The 17,663-nt window shown below is 36.3% G+C and overlaps 2 protein-coding genes across 9 annotated transcripts in view; one reads left to right on the top strand and one right to left on the bottom strand.

Moving 5' to 3' along the window:
• The window catches only part of DNAI7 (dynein axonemal intermediate chain 7), an 88,348-nt gene extending 80,517 nt beyond the window's left edge, over positions 1–7,831 (top strand). The window contains exons 12-15 of one of the 2 annotated variants that reach the window (XM_012457158.2): positions 1,773–1,987; positions 4,295–4,462; positions 6,152–6,265; positions 7,274–7,831. In XM_012457158.2, the coding sequence (XP_012312581.2) occupies positions 1,773–1,987; positions 4,295–4,462; positions 6,152–6,265; positions 7,274–7,549 (773 nt within the window). In that variant the 3' untranslated portion in view covers positions 7,550–7,831. The remainder of the gene's footprint in view (positions 1–1,772; positions 1,988–4,294; positions 4,463–6,151; positions 6,266–7,273) is intronic. The other variant, XM_064377361.1, reaches the window with a different exon arrangement.
• The window catches only part of IRAG2 (inositol 1,4,5-triphosphate receptor associated 2), a 112,368-nt gene continuing 102,460 nt past the window's right edge, over positions 7,756–17,663 (bottom strand). For all 7 annotated transcript variants that reach the window (XM_021666849.2, XM_064377357.1, XM_064377359.1 and 4 more), the window contains 7 exons: positions 15,090–15,237; positions 14,159–14,202; positions 12,504–12,566; positions 12,348–12,397; positions 11,958–12,059; positions 9,374–9,481; positions 7,756–8,268 (listed from right to left, as the gene is read on the bottom strand). In XM_021666849.2, coding sequence (XP_021522524.2) covers positions 8,025–8,268; positions 9,374–9,481; positions 11,958–12,059; positions 12,348–12,397; positions 12,504–12,566; positions 14,159–14,202; positions 15,090–15,237 — 759 coding nt within the window. In that variant the 3' untranslated portion in view covers positions 7,756–8,024. The remainder of the gene's footprint in view (positions 8,269–9,373; positions 9,482–11,957; positions 12,060–12,347; positions 12,398–12,503; positions 12,567–14,158; positions 14,203–15,089; positions 15,238–17,663) is intronic.

Genomic DNA, 17,663 nt, shown 5'->3' with positions numbered 1-17,663 from the left:
AGAAAGAGAAATTAAAAATAAGTTTGTGAATGTAATTTATTTATTATATGAAATTTAAGAGTAAAAACTAGTCCACAGAACCCTCCAGTTGAGAACAGGAAAGAGAGAACTAAGTGGAAATGGAGAGTGGGTCTGGGAAGAAAATGGTTCATTTATTTGTCCTATAAAGATGACCCCCACACCAACCCCCCAAAAAAGGAATACAGAGGTAAATGAGGCATAGTTTCTTCCTCTGGGAGTTTCAAAATTGTAGGAGAAGCAGACAGGAAAACACCATATTGTAATACATCATAGTGGGGTACTAGCATAGGTGTAAAGGGCTCTCTAGAGCATGACAGGGATGGCTCAATCTTTAGTGTAAAGGAAGGTATCTCACGGGATGGAATATTGAACAAGGGTCTCAAAGATGAAGAGAACATTTGCATGCAAGTCTCTGTGTGGACATGTTTTCAGTTATGTTAGGTATGCACCTAGAAGTAGAATTGCTGGGTTGAGTGCTGAGTTTATATTTAACTTTCAAAGAAACTGCCAAATTGTTTTTAACAGTAGTTGTACCATTTTACATATCTGCCAGCAGTATATGAGGTTTCTTGTTTGTTCACAACATTTGTTATTTATCTTTTTGATTATAGCCATTCTAGTGGTTATGAAGTAATATCCCACTGTGGTTTTAACTTATTTTCCTAATTACTAATAATATTGATCATCTTTTTAGTACTTACTAGCCTTTCATCTCTTCTTTGATGAGATGTTTATTCAAATCATTTTACCCACTTTTAAATTAGGTTGTGTTTTATTATTAAGTTCAAAGAGGCACAAAAGACCACGTATAAGATTATTGGATCTGTGTGAAAAGTCTGAAAAAGGCACATCTTTAAAGACAGGAAGTACATTAATCGTTGCCTGGGGCTGGAGGTGGGAATGGAATTAACTGTAAATGAACATTAGGATCTTAATGTGGGGACAAAAATGTTGTAAAACTGGATTGTGGTGACGGTTGCACAACTGGGTAAATTTACTAAAGATAATTGAATTATATACATAAAACACATGAATTTTGAAGTCATTTTAAAGCAAAGATGAGGCCAGGTGTGGTGACTCATGCCTGTAATCCCAGCACTTTGGGAATCCGAGGCAGGTGGATCACGAGGTCAGGAGTTCGAGACCAGCCTGGCCAAGGTGGTGAAACCCTGTCTCTACTAAAAATACAAAAATTAGCTGGGCACAGTAGCTGGCACTTGTAATCCCAGCTACTTAGAAGGCTGATGCAGGAGAATCGCTTGAACCTGGAGGTGGAGGTTTCAGTGAGCTGAGATCGTGCCATTGCACTCTAGCCTGGGTGACAGAGCAAGACTTTGTCTCAAAAAAAAAAAAAAAAAAAAAAAAAACAGGTGAAGAGAATGTGTCTGAAAGATTAGCGAAGAGTCCTGTAGGAGGAAAGAATTGTATAGCAGAGTCCTAGAGGTAGACATGCAGTGTTGTTAGAGAGAGAAAAAAGTTAGGTTGAAAACAGAAAAACTTTTTTCCTTGAGAAGTGGCAAGGAGTGGAGCCAATAAAGTGAGTCAGAGCTTCATTCTGAATGTCTTACCATGCTGAGGAGGTGGGACTTGATCCTGTAGGCAGGGGAAATCTCTCAGCAAAGTTGGCCGCCTTTTGAGATCCTATTCTAAATATGAAAGATCAATTTACACATAAAGCAATTTTTTCGGTGATTCATCTTTTTTATAGGAAAAAAATGAAACTAGTATCACTTTCTTCATTAATTATAAAGGTAAACATTGGAGAACTGATGGCATCAGCAATGTATTCTACAAACCAAAAGAAAGACTTGTAACATTCAGCCTGGAAACCTTTGGCCCTCTTACCTTGATTCAAGATGCTCATATTAACATGCCATACCAGTCATGGGAACTAAGACCACTTGATGTAAATAAAGTACTTTTAACTGTGACTACGGTATTTACTGAGATTCAAATACAAATTAAGGTGAGTAATTATTACAGCTGTTACATATTGTCATATCAAAGGTAAACCATTTTGATGGATATACTAGTTTGTCAAAGCAATCAATGGCTGCTGATTTATATATTGAAATATAAATGTCTTATAATGACATTGAAAATGTACCTTCAGCTATATTTCCAAATGAAATATTTAATAATTAAATAGGCAATAACATGTAAGTAGCAAAGCTCAAACTCAAACTTGTACCCTAAAGTTACAAAGGATAGATCAACTGATGAACCGACGAGTCTGGTTGCAGTATGAATTTTAGGGTGTTTTTTTTTTTTTTTGAGACAGTCTCGCTCCATCACCAGGTGCCAGACTGGAGTACAGTGGTGCAATCTTGGCTCACTGCAACCTCCACCTCCTGGGTTCAAGCAATTCTCCTGCCTCAGCCTCCCGAGTAGCTGGGACTACAGGTGAGCGCCAGCACACCCAGCTAATTTTTGTATTTTTAGTAGAGACAGGTTTCATCATGTTGGCCAGGATGGTCTCGATCTCCTGACCTCATGATCTGCCCTCCTTGGCCTCCCAAAGTGCTGGGATTACAAGCGTGAGCCACCGCACCTGGCCAAATTTTAGAGTTTTTGATCCATCCTAAAGGGGCTACCTGATTTTTATCATCCAGCCATTAGAAATCTCTTTTGAGGTTGGTTTCTCTATGAATAATCCGCTATTGCTCATCAGTCAGAAATTACATAGCCTGGGCCGGGCGTGGTGGCTCACACCTGCAATCCCAGCACTTTGGGAGGCCAAGGCTGGTGGATCACCTGAGGTTAGGAGTTTGAGACCAGCCTGGCCAACATGGTGAAACCCCGCATCTACTAAAAATACAAAAATTAGCTGGGCGTGGTGACACATGCTGGTAATCTCAGCTCCTCAGGAGGCCGAGTCAGGAGAATCACTTGAACCCAGGAGGTGGAGGTTGCAGTGAGCTGAGATTGCACCACTGTACTCCAGCCTGGACAACAGAGTAAAACTCTGTCTCAAAAACAAAAAAAAGAATTTACATAGGCTGAAATGTATAGAGACAAAAGTAGATTAGTGGTTACCTGGGGCTGAGGGTAGATGGGGATTAACTATAAATGAGATAAGGGATCTTATTGGGAAGGATGAAGGGGATTTATGGTGATAGATGTACCACTCTGTAAAGTTACTAAAAATCTTTGAATTATACACTTGAAATAGGTGGATTTTATGGTATGTAAAATATATCTTGTTTTTAAAAAGAGAGATAGGTCGGAATTCCTCATGAATTCAGAAAGCCTAGAATATTATTAAACTTTGCTTTTAAAACTAGATGAGATGGGAGATGGAGAGCCTCAGAATCATCAGTGCTGCAAGTGCCCTTAAAATGCTTCTGGTCTATCCTCCCATTTTATATAGAGAAAAACTAAGGCCCATAGAGGTTAGGAGGTTAAGTAACCTTTCTGAGATTGTGTAAGGGGATTGTATTGCTAGAGCCTCCTTTCAGGCTTCCCTGCACCATTCCAGCAGCCCTGACGACCCCCGTGCAAAGACTCTTCCTCTAGACTCATGGGAAAAATACAAGCACCTTCACAATGTTCACTTATGAATATGACAATTGAAATACCCAAGACTGCTCAGTGTGCGTTTTTCAGGTTAGTGGATCTGTGCTGTCTAATGCTACCGCATTAGACAGCTACCAGCCGTATGTAGCTACTGCATGTGACTAGTCCAAATTAGTACATGCTCTAACTGTAAAATAAACACAAATTTTGAGTGCTTGGTATGAAGAATGTAAACTCTCGTTAGTAATTTCTAAACTGATTACATATTGAAATATTTTAGATATATTGGGTTAAATGAAATATATTAACATAAAAAGAAAATAAGATGTGAATTCTATACACCTTCAAACTGTCACTTTGCCAGACTTTAAAACTGCCTCATTATGTTAACTTTTACAGGTGTGAAAAGAATGATCCCTAAAAGTTCAATCATAATTGTTATCTAATAACTATTTTAATTCATTGTGAACATACACGTATTCTTATAACTTATAAAATAGGAAACTTGAGAGATACTTTAGTCCATTTCCTTGATTGTTCTGATGAAGCCCAAAAAGAGTAAACTGCTCAGTGTAACATGGGGACTTTGTGTCAGAGCATTCAGATGAGGCCTAAGAATGCCCTGCATTCCTTCTAATATAGGGTGATAGATGATTTTTTAAAATGTATAAAGCATCTAAAGGCTGCACCTGGAATAAGACTGAATTAATGATTTTTAAAATTTACATAAAAGCTTCTTTTTTCTTATTTAAACTAGGAAAACCTCTGCATGTTATCTTCAATCAAACTAAGAGACAAGAAACACGTCTCTATTTTGGAAGGGAAATGGATGACTCCTATTCCTTTCATTATTGCTTTGAAAGAAGCTGGACTGAATATCTTTCCTACTAGACACTCTCATTTTTATGTTATTATAAACAATAAGGTAAGAATGAACCTTTCCAAATTTAATGGGACATTTAAAATATTAGCAAGTGTTAAATAATTTAATATTATATAACTGCGTTTTATATATTCACTTATACAGTATTATACTTAGAAATAGATGAAAAGACCAGAAATCCAGGGTTCTCTTAAGTTTAATCATTTTCCCTAAGCAAATAAGCCTGTAGTATGATCTTCATATTGACAAATGGAACATATCCACAGGTGATCAGTTTAGTGCAAAGGTAGTTTAAGCAATTCTCATTCTGTATACTTTTTTTCCATTACTGGATATTATGTAAGATTTCTTAAAAGAGTAAATAACTCTGCACTTTCCCAAACATGGTAAGTTAGGCAAAATTAAAAATACAAGGTCCACTAATGTACAAAACCCACTTCCTTTAGTTTTTTGGCAGAGCCTCCATGTCTATGTACTGGAACTTCATGTTCCTCATAAGGCTTTAGTTCAGAAAGATCCTTCCAAGTTAAACTGTGACCTTCTTGAGGATGGGGGTCACTTCTTAATTAACTTTCATTCTTCTAGCATCTAGCATAATCCTAGAATATAGTAGATGCTTAGTAAACATTTGTGATATACAAAGACACAAAGTAACTTCTAATCATGAAAAGTGTATTTGTAGGCAGAAGAGTTCTATATTCAGGAAGATTAATGAATGTATCAGAAAATGACAATATAAGTAGGTATTTGTATAACGTTTAGAAATAATAAGTGTATGTACATATACGCATTGGAAAAAACCCTTGGTTTTAGTAACTCAAATTGCCTGTTACTCTACAATGTTGAATATAGTGTTCTGCTCAGGCTTTCAGAATATTCTATGCAAGGAAATATTTTTTTCTGAACACCTACATGCTAGGCACTATTTTACATGATTAGAATACATCAGTGAATGAAACAAAGGTCCTTACCTTTGTTTTCCTTCAGAGTCGAAGGAAAAAAAATTTAAAAATAAATGATTAGTATGTTAAGGTGAAAAGGCTATGGAGAAAAGAAAAGGTGGATGAGGAATGGTGGGGTTGAGGCCATATGACACCCATATTAAATAGGTGTCAGGGAGGGCAGCTCTGTGAGAGAGAACACTTGAGCGAAACTCACAGGTGGGGACTTTAGCCACATGCATATCTGGGGAAGCAGCTTCCAGGTAAACAACTGGAGCAAGAGCCCCGAGGGAGTGGCCGGGTGTGCTAGAGGATTGTAGGAACACCAAGGAAGCCAGGGGGCTGGAACTGAGAGAACAAAGGGAGAAGAAAAAGAGATCAGCAGGTAATGGGGTATACGTGAAGTCAGGAGTAGGGATGTCAGAGGGCCTTGCAAGTCGTTAACTTTGGATTCTAAGAGAAAGGGGAAGCCATTGCTAGAGGATTGTAGGAACACCAAGGAAGCCAGGGGGCTGGAACTGAGAGAACAAAGGGAGAAGAAAAAGAGATCAGCAGGTAATGGGGTATACGTGAAGTCAGGAGTAGGGATGTCAGAGGGCCTTGCAAGTCGTTAACTTTGGATTCTAAGAGAAAGGGGAAGCCATTGCCCAGTGCTGAGAGAGGAGTCATGCACTCTGACTTAACAATTGTAAGTGGATCCTTCCGTGTTGAGAATAGACTGAAGGAGGCCAAAGATGGAGGTAGCCTTGAGAGGCTCAAAGATCAATTCTATTTGTTTATATATTGACAGGTTCCTTTGGTAGAAGTGAAAGCTTATCGACAGATGGCCCTACTAAGTTCTGCTTTTGCATTTGGTTGGAGCAAGTGGAACCTACTGTGTAATTCTACAAAAGTTGTATTTAAGGTATAATATGTAAAAACCCATAAAACTACTTTGTCCTCCAAAAGAAAAGTACTCAAAGACTAAATGAATGTAGACCATGGCTTCCCCTCTTAGAAAGGTTAAAAAAAATTAACATTCAATATGGCGTTTTAAAATTTCAAGTTTTTTTTTGTCAAAAATGTAAATCCAAACTATATAAAGTTTATGCCTTTGTTGTCCATTATGGTATCAATAATGGACTTCAAGCCAGGCCAGAGTCTTTGTATCTCTTTGCAAATTGACTCAAGAACAAATGGAAACCTTGCTGGGTGCAGTGGCTCGCACCTGTAATCCCAGCCACTTGGGAAACTGAGGTGAAAGGATCGCTTGAACCCAGGAGTTTGAGGCTGAAGTGAGCTATGATCACACCAACTGTACCCCAGCCTGAACAACAGAGTGAGACCCCCATCTCTAAAAAAAAGAACAAATAGAAGCTTTTAACATGAATATGTCTGTGACTTATAAGCCCTCTCCTATGAGAGGATTAGTCCTCCAGCTTAACTTTCTGATGCCTTCTTATTGTTATCAGGTAGTAGTAAGTATATCTTATCATCAAATTCCAAAAGCTGACAGATGAATGTTTTGGCCTAAACAAGGAACCATATTTGTTTTTCTTGTTTATTGTGTGTTTCCCCCACTCAAAGCTCCTTGAGGGCAGGGCTTTTTTGTTGCAGTTGTTATTTATATATGCTGTATGTCTATATTTTTTCTGTTTTTTCTTTCCCTGTTACATCCTCAGAACTTAGAACAGTACCTCACACATGACAGACACTGAATATTTGTTGCATGAATTAATACAGGTGGATAAGCTCCATAATCACCAAAATATAAACAGTGTCATGGTTTTTCAATACCCAATAATGGAACACTTAGATTGTTTCTTTTAACCTTTGCAATTTGGGGGGATAAATTGAACCCTTCAATTAATAATCTACTTCCAAAATATTGAAGAGGAATTATTAAGTTGCTTGAATTTCCTTTTCTTTTTAGGTGAGGGAACACCTTACTGAAGAATGTACTGAGACTCCTAATTGGGCCATTTTAATGTTTAGTGGTGACAGGGCACAAAGACTTAAGATCAAGGAAGAGAGTGAGGCATTTTCTGAAGCACTTAAAGAAGAAACTGAGTTTCATTCTACTTTATATCACATGCTGAAGGATTGTGCTTCTAAGGAAGCAATGGAGAAAGTCAGGAGTTCCAACTGTCAGTTTGTCAACTCTGTGTGCCACATGCTGCTCTCTACCAGATTGCTCAGCTATTCCTAACCGCCGCTTACGAACCGTATTCAGTATGAAGAACCAAGCATGGTGAAAGACAGGTACTTCTGCAACAGAATGTAATGAGTGAGTTAATACATTTCAAATAGACTATTAAAATTTTCTAATCAGCATTTTCTACTCATTTTATTTTAAACAAAGTATTTTTTTTCCTTTGAATACTTGGCCTGATGAGAATTTTAACTTTCACTCTATGAAGATTTAAATGATTCTTTATTTCAGTAAAATTTAACAAACAATATATAATATTTCTTCCTTAAAAAGCTCATTCAAAGATCATAGACTTCTTCCCCGTTGTATTTTAGTGGGGGAGATAAAGGCAAAAAGAGGAAATGTAAGCTTTCTTCCAGTCATTGAGAACCTCTGGTTTCATGCTTTACTTTCCCAGCTAAAAGTTACTAATTTATGAAGTTCAGATACTGAAACTTCAAAATCAAGATCCGTGTATTAGGATGTCCTGCTGTCACACTGGTGGTGGCCCATTGTGTCGGAGTCTGGTAAATGGCCACAAGATATGTTCTAGGGACGTCCACGAGTCCTCTTCCTGTGTGGGAGCGGCATCCACAGACTTCTGGAAGAATCGGCCTGTGAGGAAGCTCATCAAAGCTGCAAACAGTACAATGAATGCAATAGAAAGCCAGACGGCCTTATTAGCCTTCCCGATGGAGGACTTGAGATGTGTTGCCCAGGAAGCTATCGTGTCATAACTATAAGGAAAACAAACAGAATTTGGTAATCAGTAATTTGTCATTAGAAACATTCCTTTTGCTAACAATACCAATCAAGTGATCTGCCCTTCATACCCCAACACTGCCTTTTAATCTACATATTATGATTTATCATTTTGGTTTTGGAAACAATCTGCCTTCCACTCTTTGTAATTATTAGGATTAAAGAAATGATGTGCTATGATGAGAATCTGAAAGTTATGTGATACAGGCATTATCTTCCAGCAAGTACATACAAGTATCTCATTCTTTCAGTAAGGTAAGGCAACATATTCCTACAGTGGAAACAAAAATGTTGTTATTTGCTGGGTAGAGGGGAGTGTCTGTGTATGTACTTATGTATGTGTATAATACTCCTCCTTTATTCTTGTGGGTATGCTCCCAAGACCTCCAGTGGATGCCTGAAGCTGAAAATAGTACTAACCCTATATATACTGTTTTTTCCTATGGATACATGCCTATAATAAAATTGATTTTATGAATTAGGCACAGTAAAAGATGAACAATAACAATAATTTATAATATATTACAGTAAAAGTTATGTGAATGTCATCTGTCTCTCAAAATATTTTACTATATTCACCTATTTTGGATTGCAAAAGTGAAACCACAGGTGAAGGAGGACTAAAATTTAAACTCCATTTGTTTTAAAAACATCCACCAATAATACGTATTGCAGCATTTAAGTCTTTGACAAACAGTTAACCCTGTGCTAGATACTGCTAAGATTTTACATGGGCTAATTCGTTTAATCGTAACACCAACGTAATGACATGGGTACTATTAGCACCTTTATAAAGAAATTGTTACACAAAAATGGATGAACTTGCCCAGGTTACACGGCTCATTAGAGGGCTGGAATTCGAACCTAGACTATCTGGTTTCGGAGTCAAGTTCCTATAAACTCTCCTGCCGCCTTTGTAACGTAAGTTCAAGGAAAACTAGACATACTAAATGTGTTATTCATCTTAAATGTAGCAATTTGGCATGTCTTTTAGTAATTTGGTTAAGATTAATACTGTCAGCCCTGCCTCATCCTTTCCCATTCTAATAAAATGGTAGAATTTTCAAGTAGATAGCTTACACTGAAGAGACATCCCGCCTTGATGGATGATTTTTCTTTTCAGAAAGACTTGGCTTCCTTGTCCTTTCTACTATTTCTTCTCCAGGTGGCTCTGAGTCATCTTTAGTTCTGTGAGTAAATATTGTTTTTAATATTTGAAACTAAGGATATGCTATAATTATTCATAACATACTGGTAATCTTACTGTAACTCGAGAGGCTCACAAATATTTGTTCTGTTTTGGGGAAACTCAATAAATATTTAACTCTAAATGTCAAATCACCAAATTTATAATTAAAACATTTATAGAAATTTAATTTAAAAATAGCTTCCTATATTTAGAAAAATAATGTTTATGTAGAAAGTTATAGCCAAATATATATAAAAAGGGGGCAATTTAAAAAGAACATACTGAAGTTAGTCTCACCGCTCATCATTAACCAATGTTATTACTATGATTTCTTTCTCTGCATATACATATGGTGTGCATGTTTAACCATACTTTATTAAACACTTTAATCTCAGCACTTTGAGATGCCAAGGAGAGGGACTCCTCCCAAGGTTCTCAGGACTCCAGAGATTGCTGGAGCCCTGGAGTTGGAGGCTGTAGTGACCTGTCTCAAAGAAAACTATATGTATGTGTATATATTCTACATACCCATATTTATATATTATATACATATATTATTCATATTTATATATATTATAGAAATGTGTATACACATGTAAATATGTGTATACATATTATATAAAATATATGTAAACATTTATGTAATACATTTTATATGTGTACATATATAAATGTGTGTGTGTGTGTGTGTGTGTGTGTGTGTGTGTGTATATATATGCTTTTTTAAGAGACAGAGTCTGACTCTGTTGCCTAGGCTGGAGTGCAGTATATATAAATATATGCTATATAGACACATATTTATATATAAAATATATATACATCTTTATATATATACTTATATATTATAAAAGTTTTTTATATTATAAACTTTTATAATATATAATGTGTGTATATATTCTATATGTATATATAGTATATAACAAATATGTGTATATATAAATATGTATATGGCTTATATGTATATATTATATATAAATAGGTATATATATTTCATATATGTTTGTGTATATATACCTATGTGTTTGTGTTTATAACAAATGTGGACACCATATTTCTTTTAAATTTTTATTTAAATCTTTCTTTTCTCATTGATTTTATTCCTTTCTCTGTACGATTTCTAATCAGTGCTAACTTGGAGTATCATCAGAGTTCATTTGTTTTCTCTGAAAATCTTAATTTAAAAAGTGTTTTTGAAAATATTCTCAATGTAAAACTAGTTAAAATGAAAGGTTAGTTAAAATAAATTAATATTCAGTGAACTGGGAAATAGCAATTGGATTGACTGTATTTTAAATCAAATTATATTATTTAAAGAGGTGTTCCTACACCTAAACAAAACATAATTGTTCCACTGTATTTGCTGATGAGTTCCTAGTTGGATTTGAATTTTGAAATCTCAAGCTCTTAATACCCTGAGAATTGTCAAAGAGAAATGTGTCTCAAAGATTTATTTTCATTCAAACATCTATAGGAAATACATATGATAGACTTTAGTTTTTAAAGAAAACAAGGCCCAAAAGCCAGAATAAATTGCATTTCTGTAAGATTCTCAAGGTTTCAGTGTTTTCTTTACAAAGACTTCCTTAGTAGAAATCATACCATACTAACACAAAGCAAAAACTAGATAATCTTTTGAAAGAGACTCTTGAACTGACTTTTTTTTTCCAACCAGCTCAAAAAGATGATTCATTATGTTAATTCTAAATCTGAAAAGAGTTGTAACACATGCAATAGGCTCCCAGGACTTAAAAAAACTCTTTGAGGGTTGCACCATGTTGTGCTCAACTTATCTTTATATTCCTTAGAATTGAGCAGAGTGTCCATCACATGGTAGGCACTCATGAAAATTTATAAAATAAACATCATAAAATCATTTCCTTAAGATCTGTCACTTTAACAGATGTAAAAACAGACCAAGTAAGGTTAGGCAGTTTTTCCAATGTCACCCAAGGACTCAGAGTTAGCATTTCTGCATATCCTCCTTCTTGCCCTCTACTTTTCCCTATAGAAGTATATATACAGAGATAGCAATACAGAATTTCATGTTTCCTCTACTTTTCATTTACATAAATGGAAGATAGATGTACATACATGTTACATATCTGCCTGTATGTTATATAATACATACGTTATATATCTCATGTTTTTAAAAATATATAAATAGATGGACATTTTACTTCTGTTGCTCTTTATTGACCTTTCCCCATTATGGATAGACACCTGGACAGGAAAAAAAATTACGTTCACAAATATGGCAAATTCCAGGGTCTTTTCTAACTCAAGTCCTCAAACTTTGCCATTCTGAGAGCTATGAGAGTGGATGTATTATTGTGCTTTACAGTTTATAAAAATTTTTTTACAGTGAATTATCTTTTTAATGATACAGCATTATTTTATCTCCATGGAATAAAAGTTATTCCCATTGTTTATGCCCCAGTTTATGTCAGGTTAATAAACACACTGAGCTTCACCTACTTTAGTTCACATTTTTCTTCTTCAGCATCTGCCCAGGAATAGGTGCTAATAAATCGAGGTAATGAGGGACGGTGTTCACTCTGCTTTGACCCCAAAATACGCCTAAATAAAGACGATTATAGCCACTTGTCAAATCAAATACATCTGTAGCCATTATCAATTTATTTCCTACTGCTTAAATAAATACAAAATTATATGTCCTAATTTTTTTTGGCACATTCACAGATCATAATAAAAAACTTCATAATTATATACCAATTTGTATAATTATTCTGTTTACACTTTGTACTAATCAAATGTTACTATATCACTTAATTCGAGAGCTCATTTAGTTTAGCCCAAGTTTAAAATAGTAAGGTTCCCAAAGAGAAACCATAAAATTACACTTACCAACTGCTTGACCTCCTACTGAATCGGTCATTCTTTTCCATCCCAGCCACCTTTAGAAGTTCAAGTGTTAAAAGAAATGATAAAATACACATTTATATTTTCTGTCATATGAAAATGAATTTCCCCTTGACTAAGAACACTTAGGAATTGTCTTACCATTCCTGCAGTTCCGATATTTCTGGGTAAAGAGGCAATTGTCACTCTTCGAAGAGAAGATGGCTAGCAGAAGGAGAAAAACATACATTTAGATAACTCAATAATTTATCATTGTATGCAATACCAATGACTAGCCTTGTACATGCACATCCATGCACTTGACCACTGCTGAGTTAAACAGTAGACATAACTTAAAAGGACCCTCTTGTGGACAAATTGTTTTCCAGAAATATTTTACCAGTTTATATTCCACCTAACTCAATGTTGGACTATTATAATTTATGCCAATAAAACAAATATAAGATTTCTTGTTTGGGTTTGCAATTATTTGACTTCTATTACTACTGAACATAGCTTTTTTATGTTAAATAATCATGTATATATCTTCTCTGAGAACCACCCATTTATGTTTACCATCTTTGTTCTATATTAATTGTTGTTTATGTTGTATTTGGTCTATATTGAATTTTCATATTTCTGGCAGAAAAATTTTTATTGTTAATCCAGCCATATCTATTCGTCTCTTTTGCTACCATTGCTTCTATGCTTAGAAAGATTTCTCCCAACTCAAGAGGAGATAAATATGCACCTACATGTATAGCTTTTTTGTTCATGGTTTCATTTTTTCCATTTAACACATTTAAGGATTGCCATGTTTTAATGAATAATGAGTTTCTCGAGATTTGTACAGAAAAACGTTATATAATATTGTGTGGTTCTTAAAGTTTAAGTACATCATCAGAATACAAAATTTTTTAAAACGTAATAAATAATTTAAGGGGGTTCCATGTGAATCATTTTCTTAAGCCACATCATCCCTACTTTAATTTCATAGATTAGTTGAGCATCAAGAGTATGAAATTGTGGCCCAAGAAACTTGGTTTCTAATCATGCTCCTATCAATACATGATCATAACTGATCACTTAACTTCTTTGTTTCTCTTCCCTCCTCTGTGAAAAAGAGGGATTTGTATGGAATGATTTTAAAGTCACTTATTCAAAAATTCTATATATCTACGTAATCCTGATTTTTACACAGTGGCCAAAACTGCCAGCTGACCTTCAGTGTCACATTCTTCCTTCTTAGTTAATAATAAGCCTCCTGATTTTTAGCTAGGCATACAGCCTCCTAAAAAGAAACTGTACTTTCCAGACTCATATGCAACCAAAAATGGAAAGAGAAATGTTCTTTTGGATTTCTAGGGAATGTCTTTACAGGGAGATGGAACACTTGTTGCTTCTCCCTTTTTCTTGGAATGAGATGATGTAATGATGGGGGCGTGGTGCCTGGATCTGAAGTAGACATCTTAGCCCCTGAGACAGAAGCCAAGGGCTGAGGGTAGTGAGGCAGCAAGAAAGGAGGCTGGTCCCTCAGGATTGCTGCTGTGCCATTGTTGGGTTACCTGTTTCCTACTTTAGTTTTATATAACAGAGAGAAACCATTATTATACTGACTTTCTTCATGCTGCCAGGCACACTTAATTAATACACAAATATAGCAGAAAGCATAAAAGCATACTTAGATAAACAAATACATCTATATGAATTTAAATCACTGTTCTGTTATTTACATATAAAGGCCTGGAGCTTCAAATAACATTTTCAAACCATCTTGAAGTATTTGATAGACATTTGTTAAGTGAATTAGTAATTACCTTGGAGTTTAGAGAAGCTGAACGTTTTTTAATTTGGCAGTCATCTGAAAGGAAAAACACATTTACACACTTTAACTATTGCACATGCAATTTATGTTTAAGCAATGTCTTAATTCTTTAAAGGTAAAGCAAAATTCAGAAAAGATTTATTAAGACTTTAGAGACTACTGAGCAATATAAGTATCTGTTTATCATTCATTTCATGCTTCGTAACAATTACCATCATAACCAATGGAATACAGTCCTCTGTGTCTCTGTGGTGTCCACAGTGCCTAGCCAGCACAGGGTAGGCACAACATGAGTGTCTGCTGGAGAAAGGAATCTAAAGTACAGTTCAGGAGAATATCAAATATGGTTACTGTTCTACAACAGGGAACAGATTCTTGAATTAAGAATTCTCAGACAAGTTCATATTTATTTTAAATAAAACTATTGTATCATTTATAGAAACAGTATGTTATTCCCCATAGCCTCATATGTTTCTCTATTTTCCAGTTTATCAATCAGCTTACTGAGCCGGGGTCATTCCTTCCTTGAGGAATCAACCATTGCTGATGAGAGCTCCCATTTAAGTTACTTCTTAAATGGGAGAAATAAATAATGTATTATTAGTTATTTCTAATGTATAGAAATTCTAATGTATCCTCAATAGGGGAACATGAAGATCAACTTCATGAGTTGGATTAAACATATTCTGTCATCTCAGTAATCTAAATTAATACATTTTGGTGTCATTACCAAAGAACCCTTCATGTCTCCCAGCCTGTTTTTGACACCTTACTTTTGGCTATATAAATAACAGGAATTAATTATTTTTCTAATATAACCTTAACCTAAGAGTCTTATTGTACTAAAGTCATAATAAGACTGAGAGAACAAGAGGAGAATGTAGAAAAACATAACTAATACTGTTATGTTAAACTTTTATTACCGTCATCTTCAAGAGGATTGAAAGACCGTTCATTCTGCAGAAGGACCTGTTTCAGTTCTTCTAATTCAGCATGCTCTTTGGCATACATCCTCTTCAAGTTTTCTACATGCTGAATCATCACTTCAACTGCTTTACTAACCCGGCTTTCCTAGCAAGAGAAAAATGAGCACATTTACATTGAAAATACTATTCTCAATTAAAAGATGGTGATTAAACACATTTACCTTCATTCCATTCCTAAATCCCACTACAATGGCAATAAATGGTTTAATAAAGACATGCATCTACAGGGGCAAACAGAAGAAAATACGACAACAAGACTTTGAAAGCTGGATAGAAGGACTAGTGGCAAATGACTAAGAGGTAGAAAAGCTGAACCCTAAAAAAGACAGTAAGAAAAGCCTAGAAGCTACCTAGGTTGCACCTCAGTAAGGTTGAAGGTGGGCATGTGAACAAAAGAAATAGTTGAAAGTCTATGTTAAAAAATAAAAAATAGATCCAGAGATCCCCTCCTTACTGTGGCCAGCAGAGCAATTTTCCCTCCACTATTTTGGTGAAAGACTATATGCAGTTGGCTATCTAGAGAGTTAACTTGAGGTTCTGTAGACTGGGAAAGAACAGTTGATGATGGATCTGTCACGCTGAAAACAACAGATTTAAGCAAAAATCTATATTCATATCGAATGTTAAGATCCAGCCTTATTCCTCCTCCTTTCAGCTTCCAAACCCTGGCAGCTAGAGTTACACCCTCAAGGCAGGCAGTTGGAAGGTTTTTCTCTGGTGATTCTAACATACTAAGATAAAAGTCCTATAACTGCTGACATTAGGAGTACCCCCAGTGAAACATTTGGAATGTTCATAGTGCTATGAATATTTGTGTACAAGTATCTGAGTGCCTGTTTTCAATTCTTTTGGGTATATATCTAGGAATGGAATTGCTATGTCATACGGTAATTCTATGTTTAACTTTTAAGGATCCACCAAACTGTGCTCCACAATGGCTGAACCATTTCACATCTCCCAGCAATGTACAGTGTTTGCATTCTCCCCACATCCTTACCAACACTATTCCTTCTTTGCTTCCTCCCTCCCTCCCTTCTTCCTTCCCACCTTCCTTCCTTACTTCCTTTATCCTTTCACAATAATCATCCTAGTGGGTGTGAAGTGGTATCTCATTGTGTTTTGTTTTGTTTTGTTTTGTTTTGTTTGAGACAGAGTCTTGCTCGTCTCCCAGGCTGGAGTACAGTGGCGTGATCTTGGCTCACTACAATCTCTGCCTCCTGGGTTCAAGCGATTCTCCTGCCTCAGCCTCCCGAGTAGCTGGGACTGCAGGTGCACACCACCACGCCCAGCTAATTCTGGTATTTTTAGTAGAGATGGAGGTTTCACCATGTTGGCCAGGCTGGTCTTGATTCCTTGACCTTGTGATCCACCCGCCTCGGCCTCCTAAAGTGCTGGAATTACAGGTGTGAGCCACCGTGCCTGGCTTCATTGTGGTTTTGATTTGCATTTCCCTAATATATATAAGGATGTTAAGCATCTTTTCACCTGATTATTGGCCATTTGTGTATCTTCTTCGAAGAAATGTCTATTGAAGTCTTTTGCCCATTTTAAAAATTCAGTTATCTTTCTGCTATAAGAGTTCTTTATGTATTCTGTATACTAGCTTCTTATCAGATATATGATTTCCAAGTATTTTCTCCCATTCTGAGATTGTCTTTTCACTTTCTGGATACTGTCCATTGAGGCACAAAAGTTCTTAATTTTGATGAAGTCTATTTTTGTTGTTGCTTTTGCTTTCACATACTGAATTTAACAAATATTTATTGACTACCTGTGATGCATTAGGTACATTTTAGGCATGAGGAATACAGCAGTGAACCATACAAATACTCCTGCCTTCATGGAGTTTATATTCTAACAGGAGGAGACAGACAATAAAGATGTCAGAACACATAGTATGTTAGAAGGTGATCAGTGCTATGAAAATCAAAACACAGGAAAAGGCATGAGAAGCTCTGGGGTAGAGAGAGATTGAAATTTTACATAGGGTGTCATGGGAGTCAGGGTAGGCTATTCTATAAATTGACATTTGAACAGGACTTGAATAGGGTGAGGGCCAAGACATGTAGATAGATACCTGGAGGAGGAGTATTCTAGGCAGAGGGAACAGCTAGAGCTGGGTGGCTGAGGTGGCAGCATGCCTGGCCTACCTGATGAACAGCAAGGAGACAGGTGTGGTTTGTAATGTGATAATCCAGGAGGACATTCATAGGAGATAGAGACCAAGAGGGCAGAGGGCAGGGAAATTGTGCACATCCTTTCTTAGAGATGGAGTCTTGCTCTGTCCCAGGCTGGAGTGCGGTGGCGTGATCTCAGCTCACTGCAACCTCCACCTCCCAGGTTCAAGCAGTTCTCCTGCCTCAGCCTCCTGAGTAGCTGGAACTACAGGCGAGTGCCACTAGTAGAGATGGGGGTTTCACCATGTTGGCCAGGCTAGTCTCGAACTCCTGACCTCGTGATCCACTTGCCTCAGCTCCCAAAGTGCTGGGATTACAGGCGTGAGCCACCGCA

Source organism: Aotus nancymaae, unplaced genomic scaffold, assembly GCF_030222135.1.
Source record: "Aotus nancymaae isolate 86718 unplaced genomic scaffold, 86718_ANA_hifiasm-v0.15.2.pri h1tg000016l, whole genome shotgun sequence".
NCBI lineage: Eukaryota > Metazoa > Chordata > Mammalia > Primates > Aotidae > Aotus > Aotus nancymaae.
The sequence above is the reverse complement of the archived record's forward strand: the minus strand, read 5'-3'. Positions and strand labels throughout refer to the sequence as shown.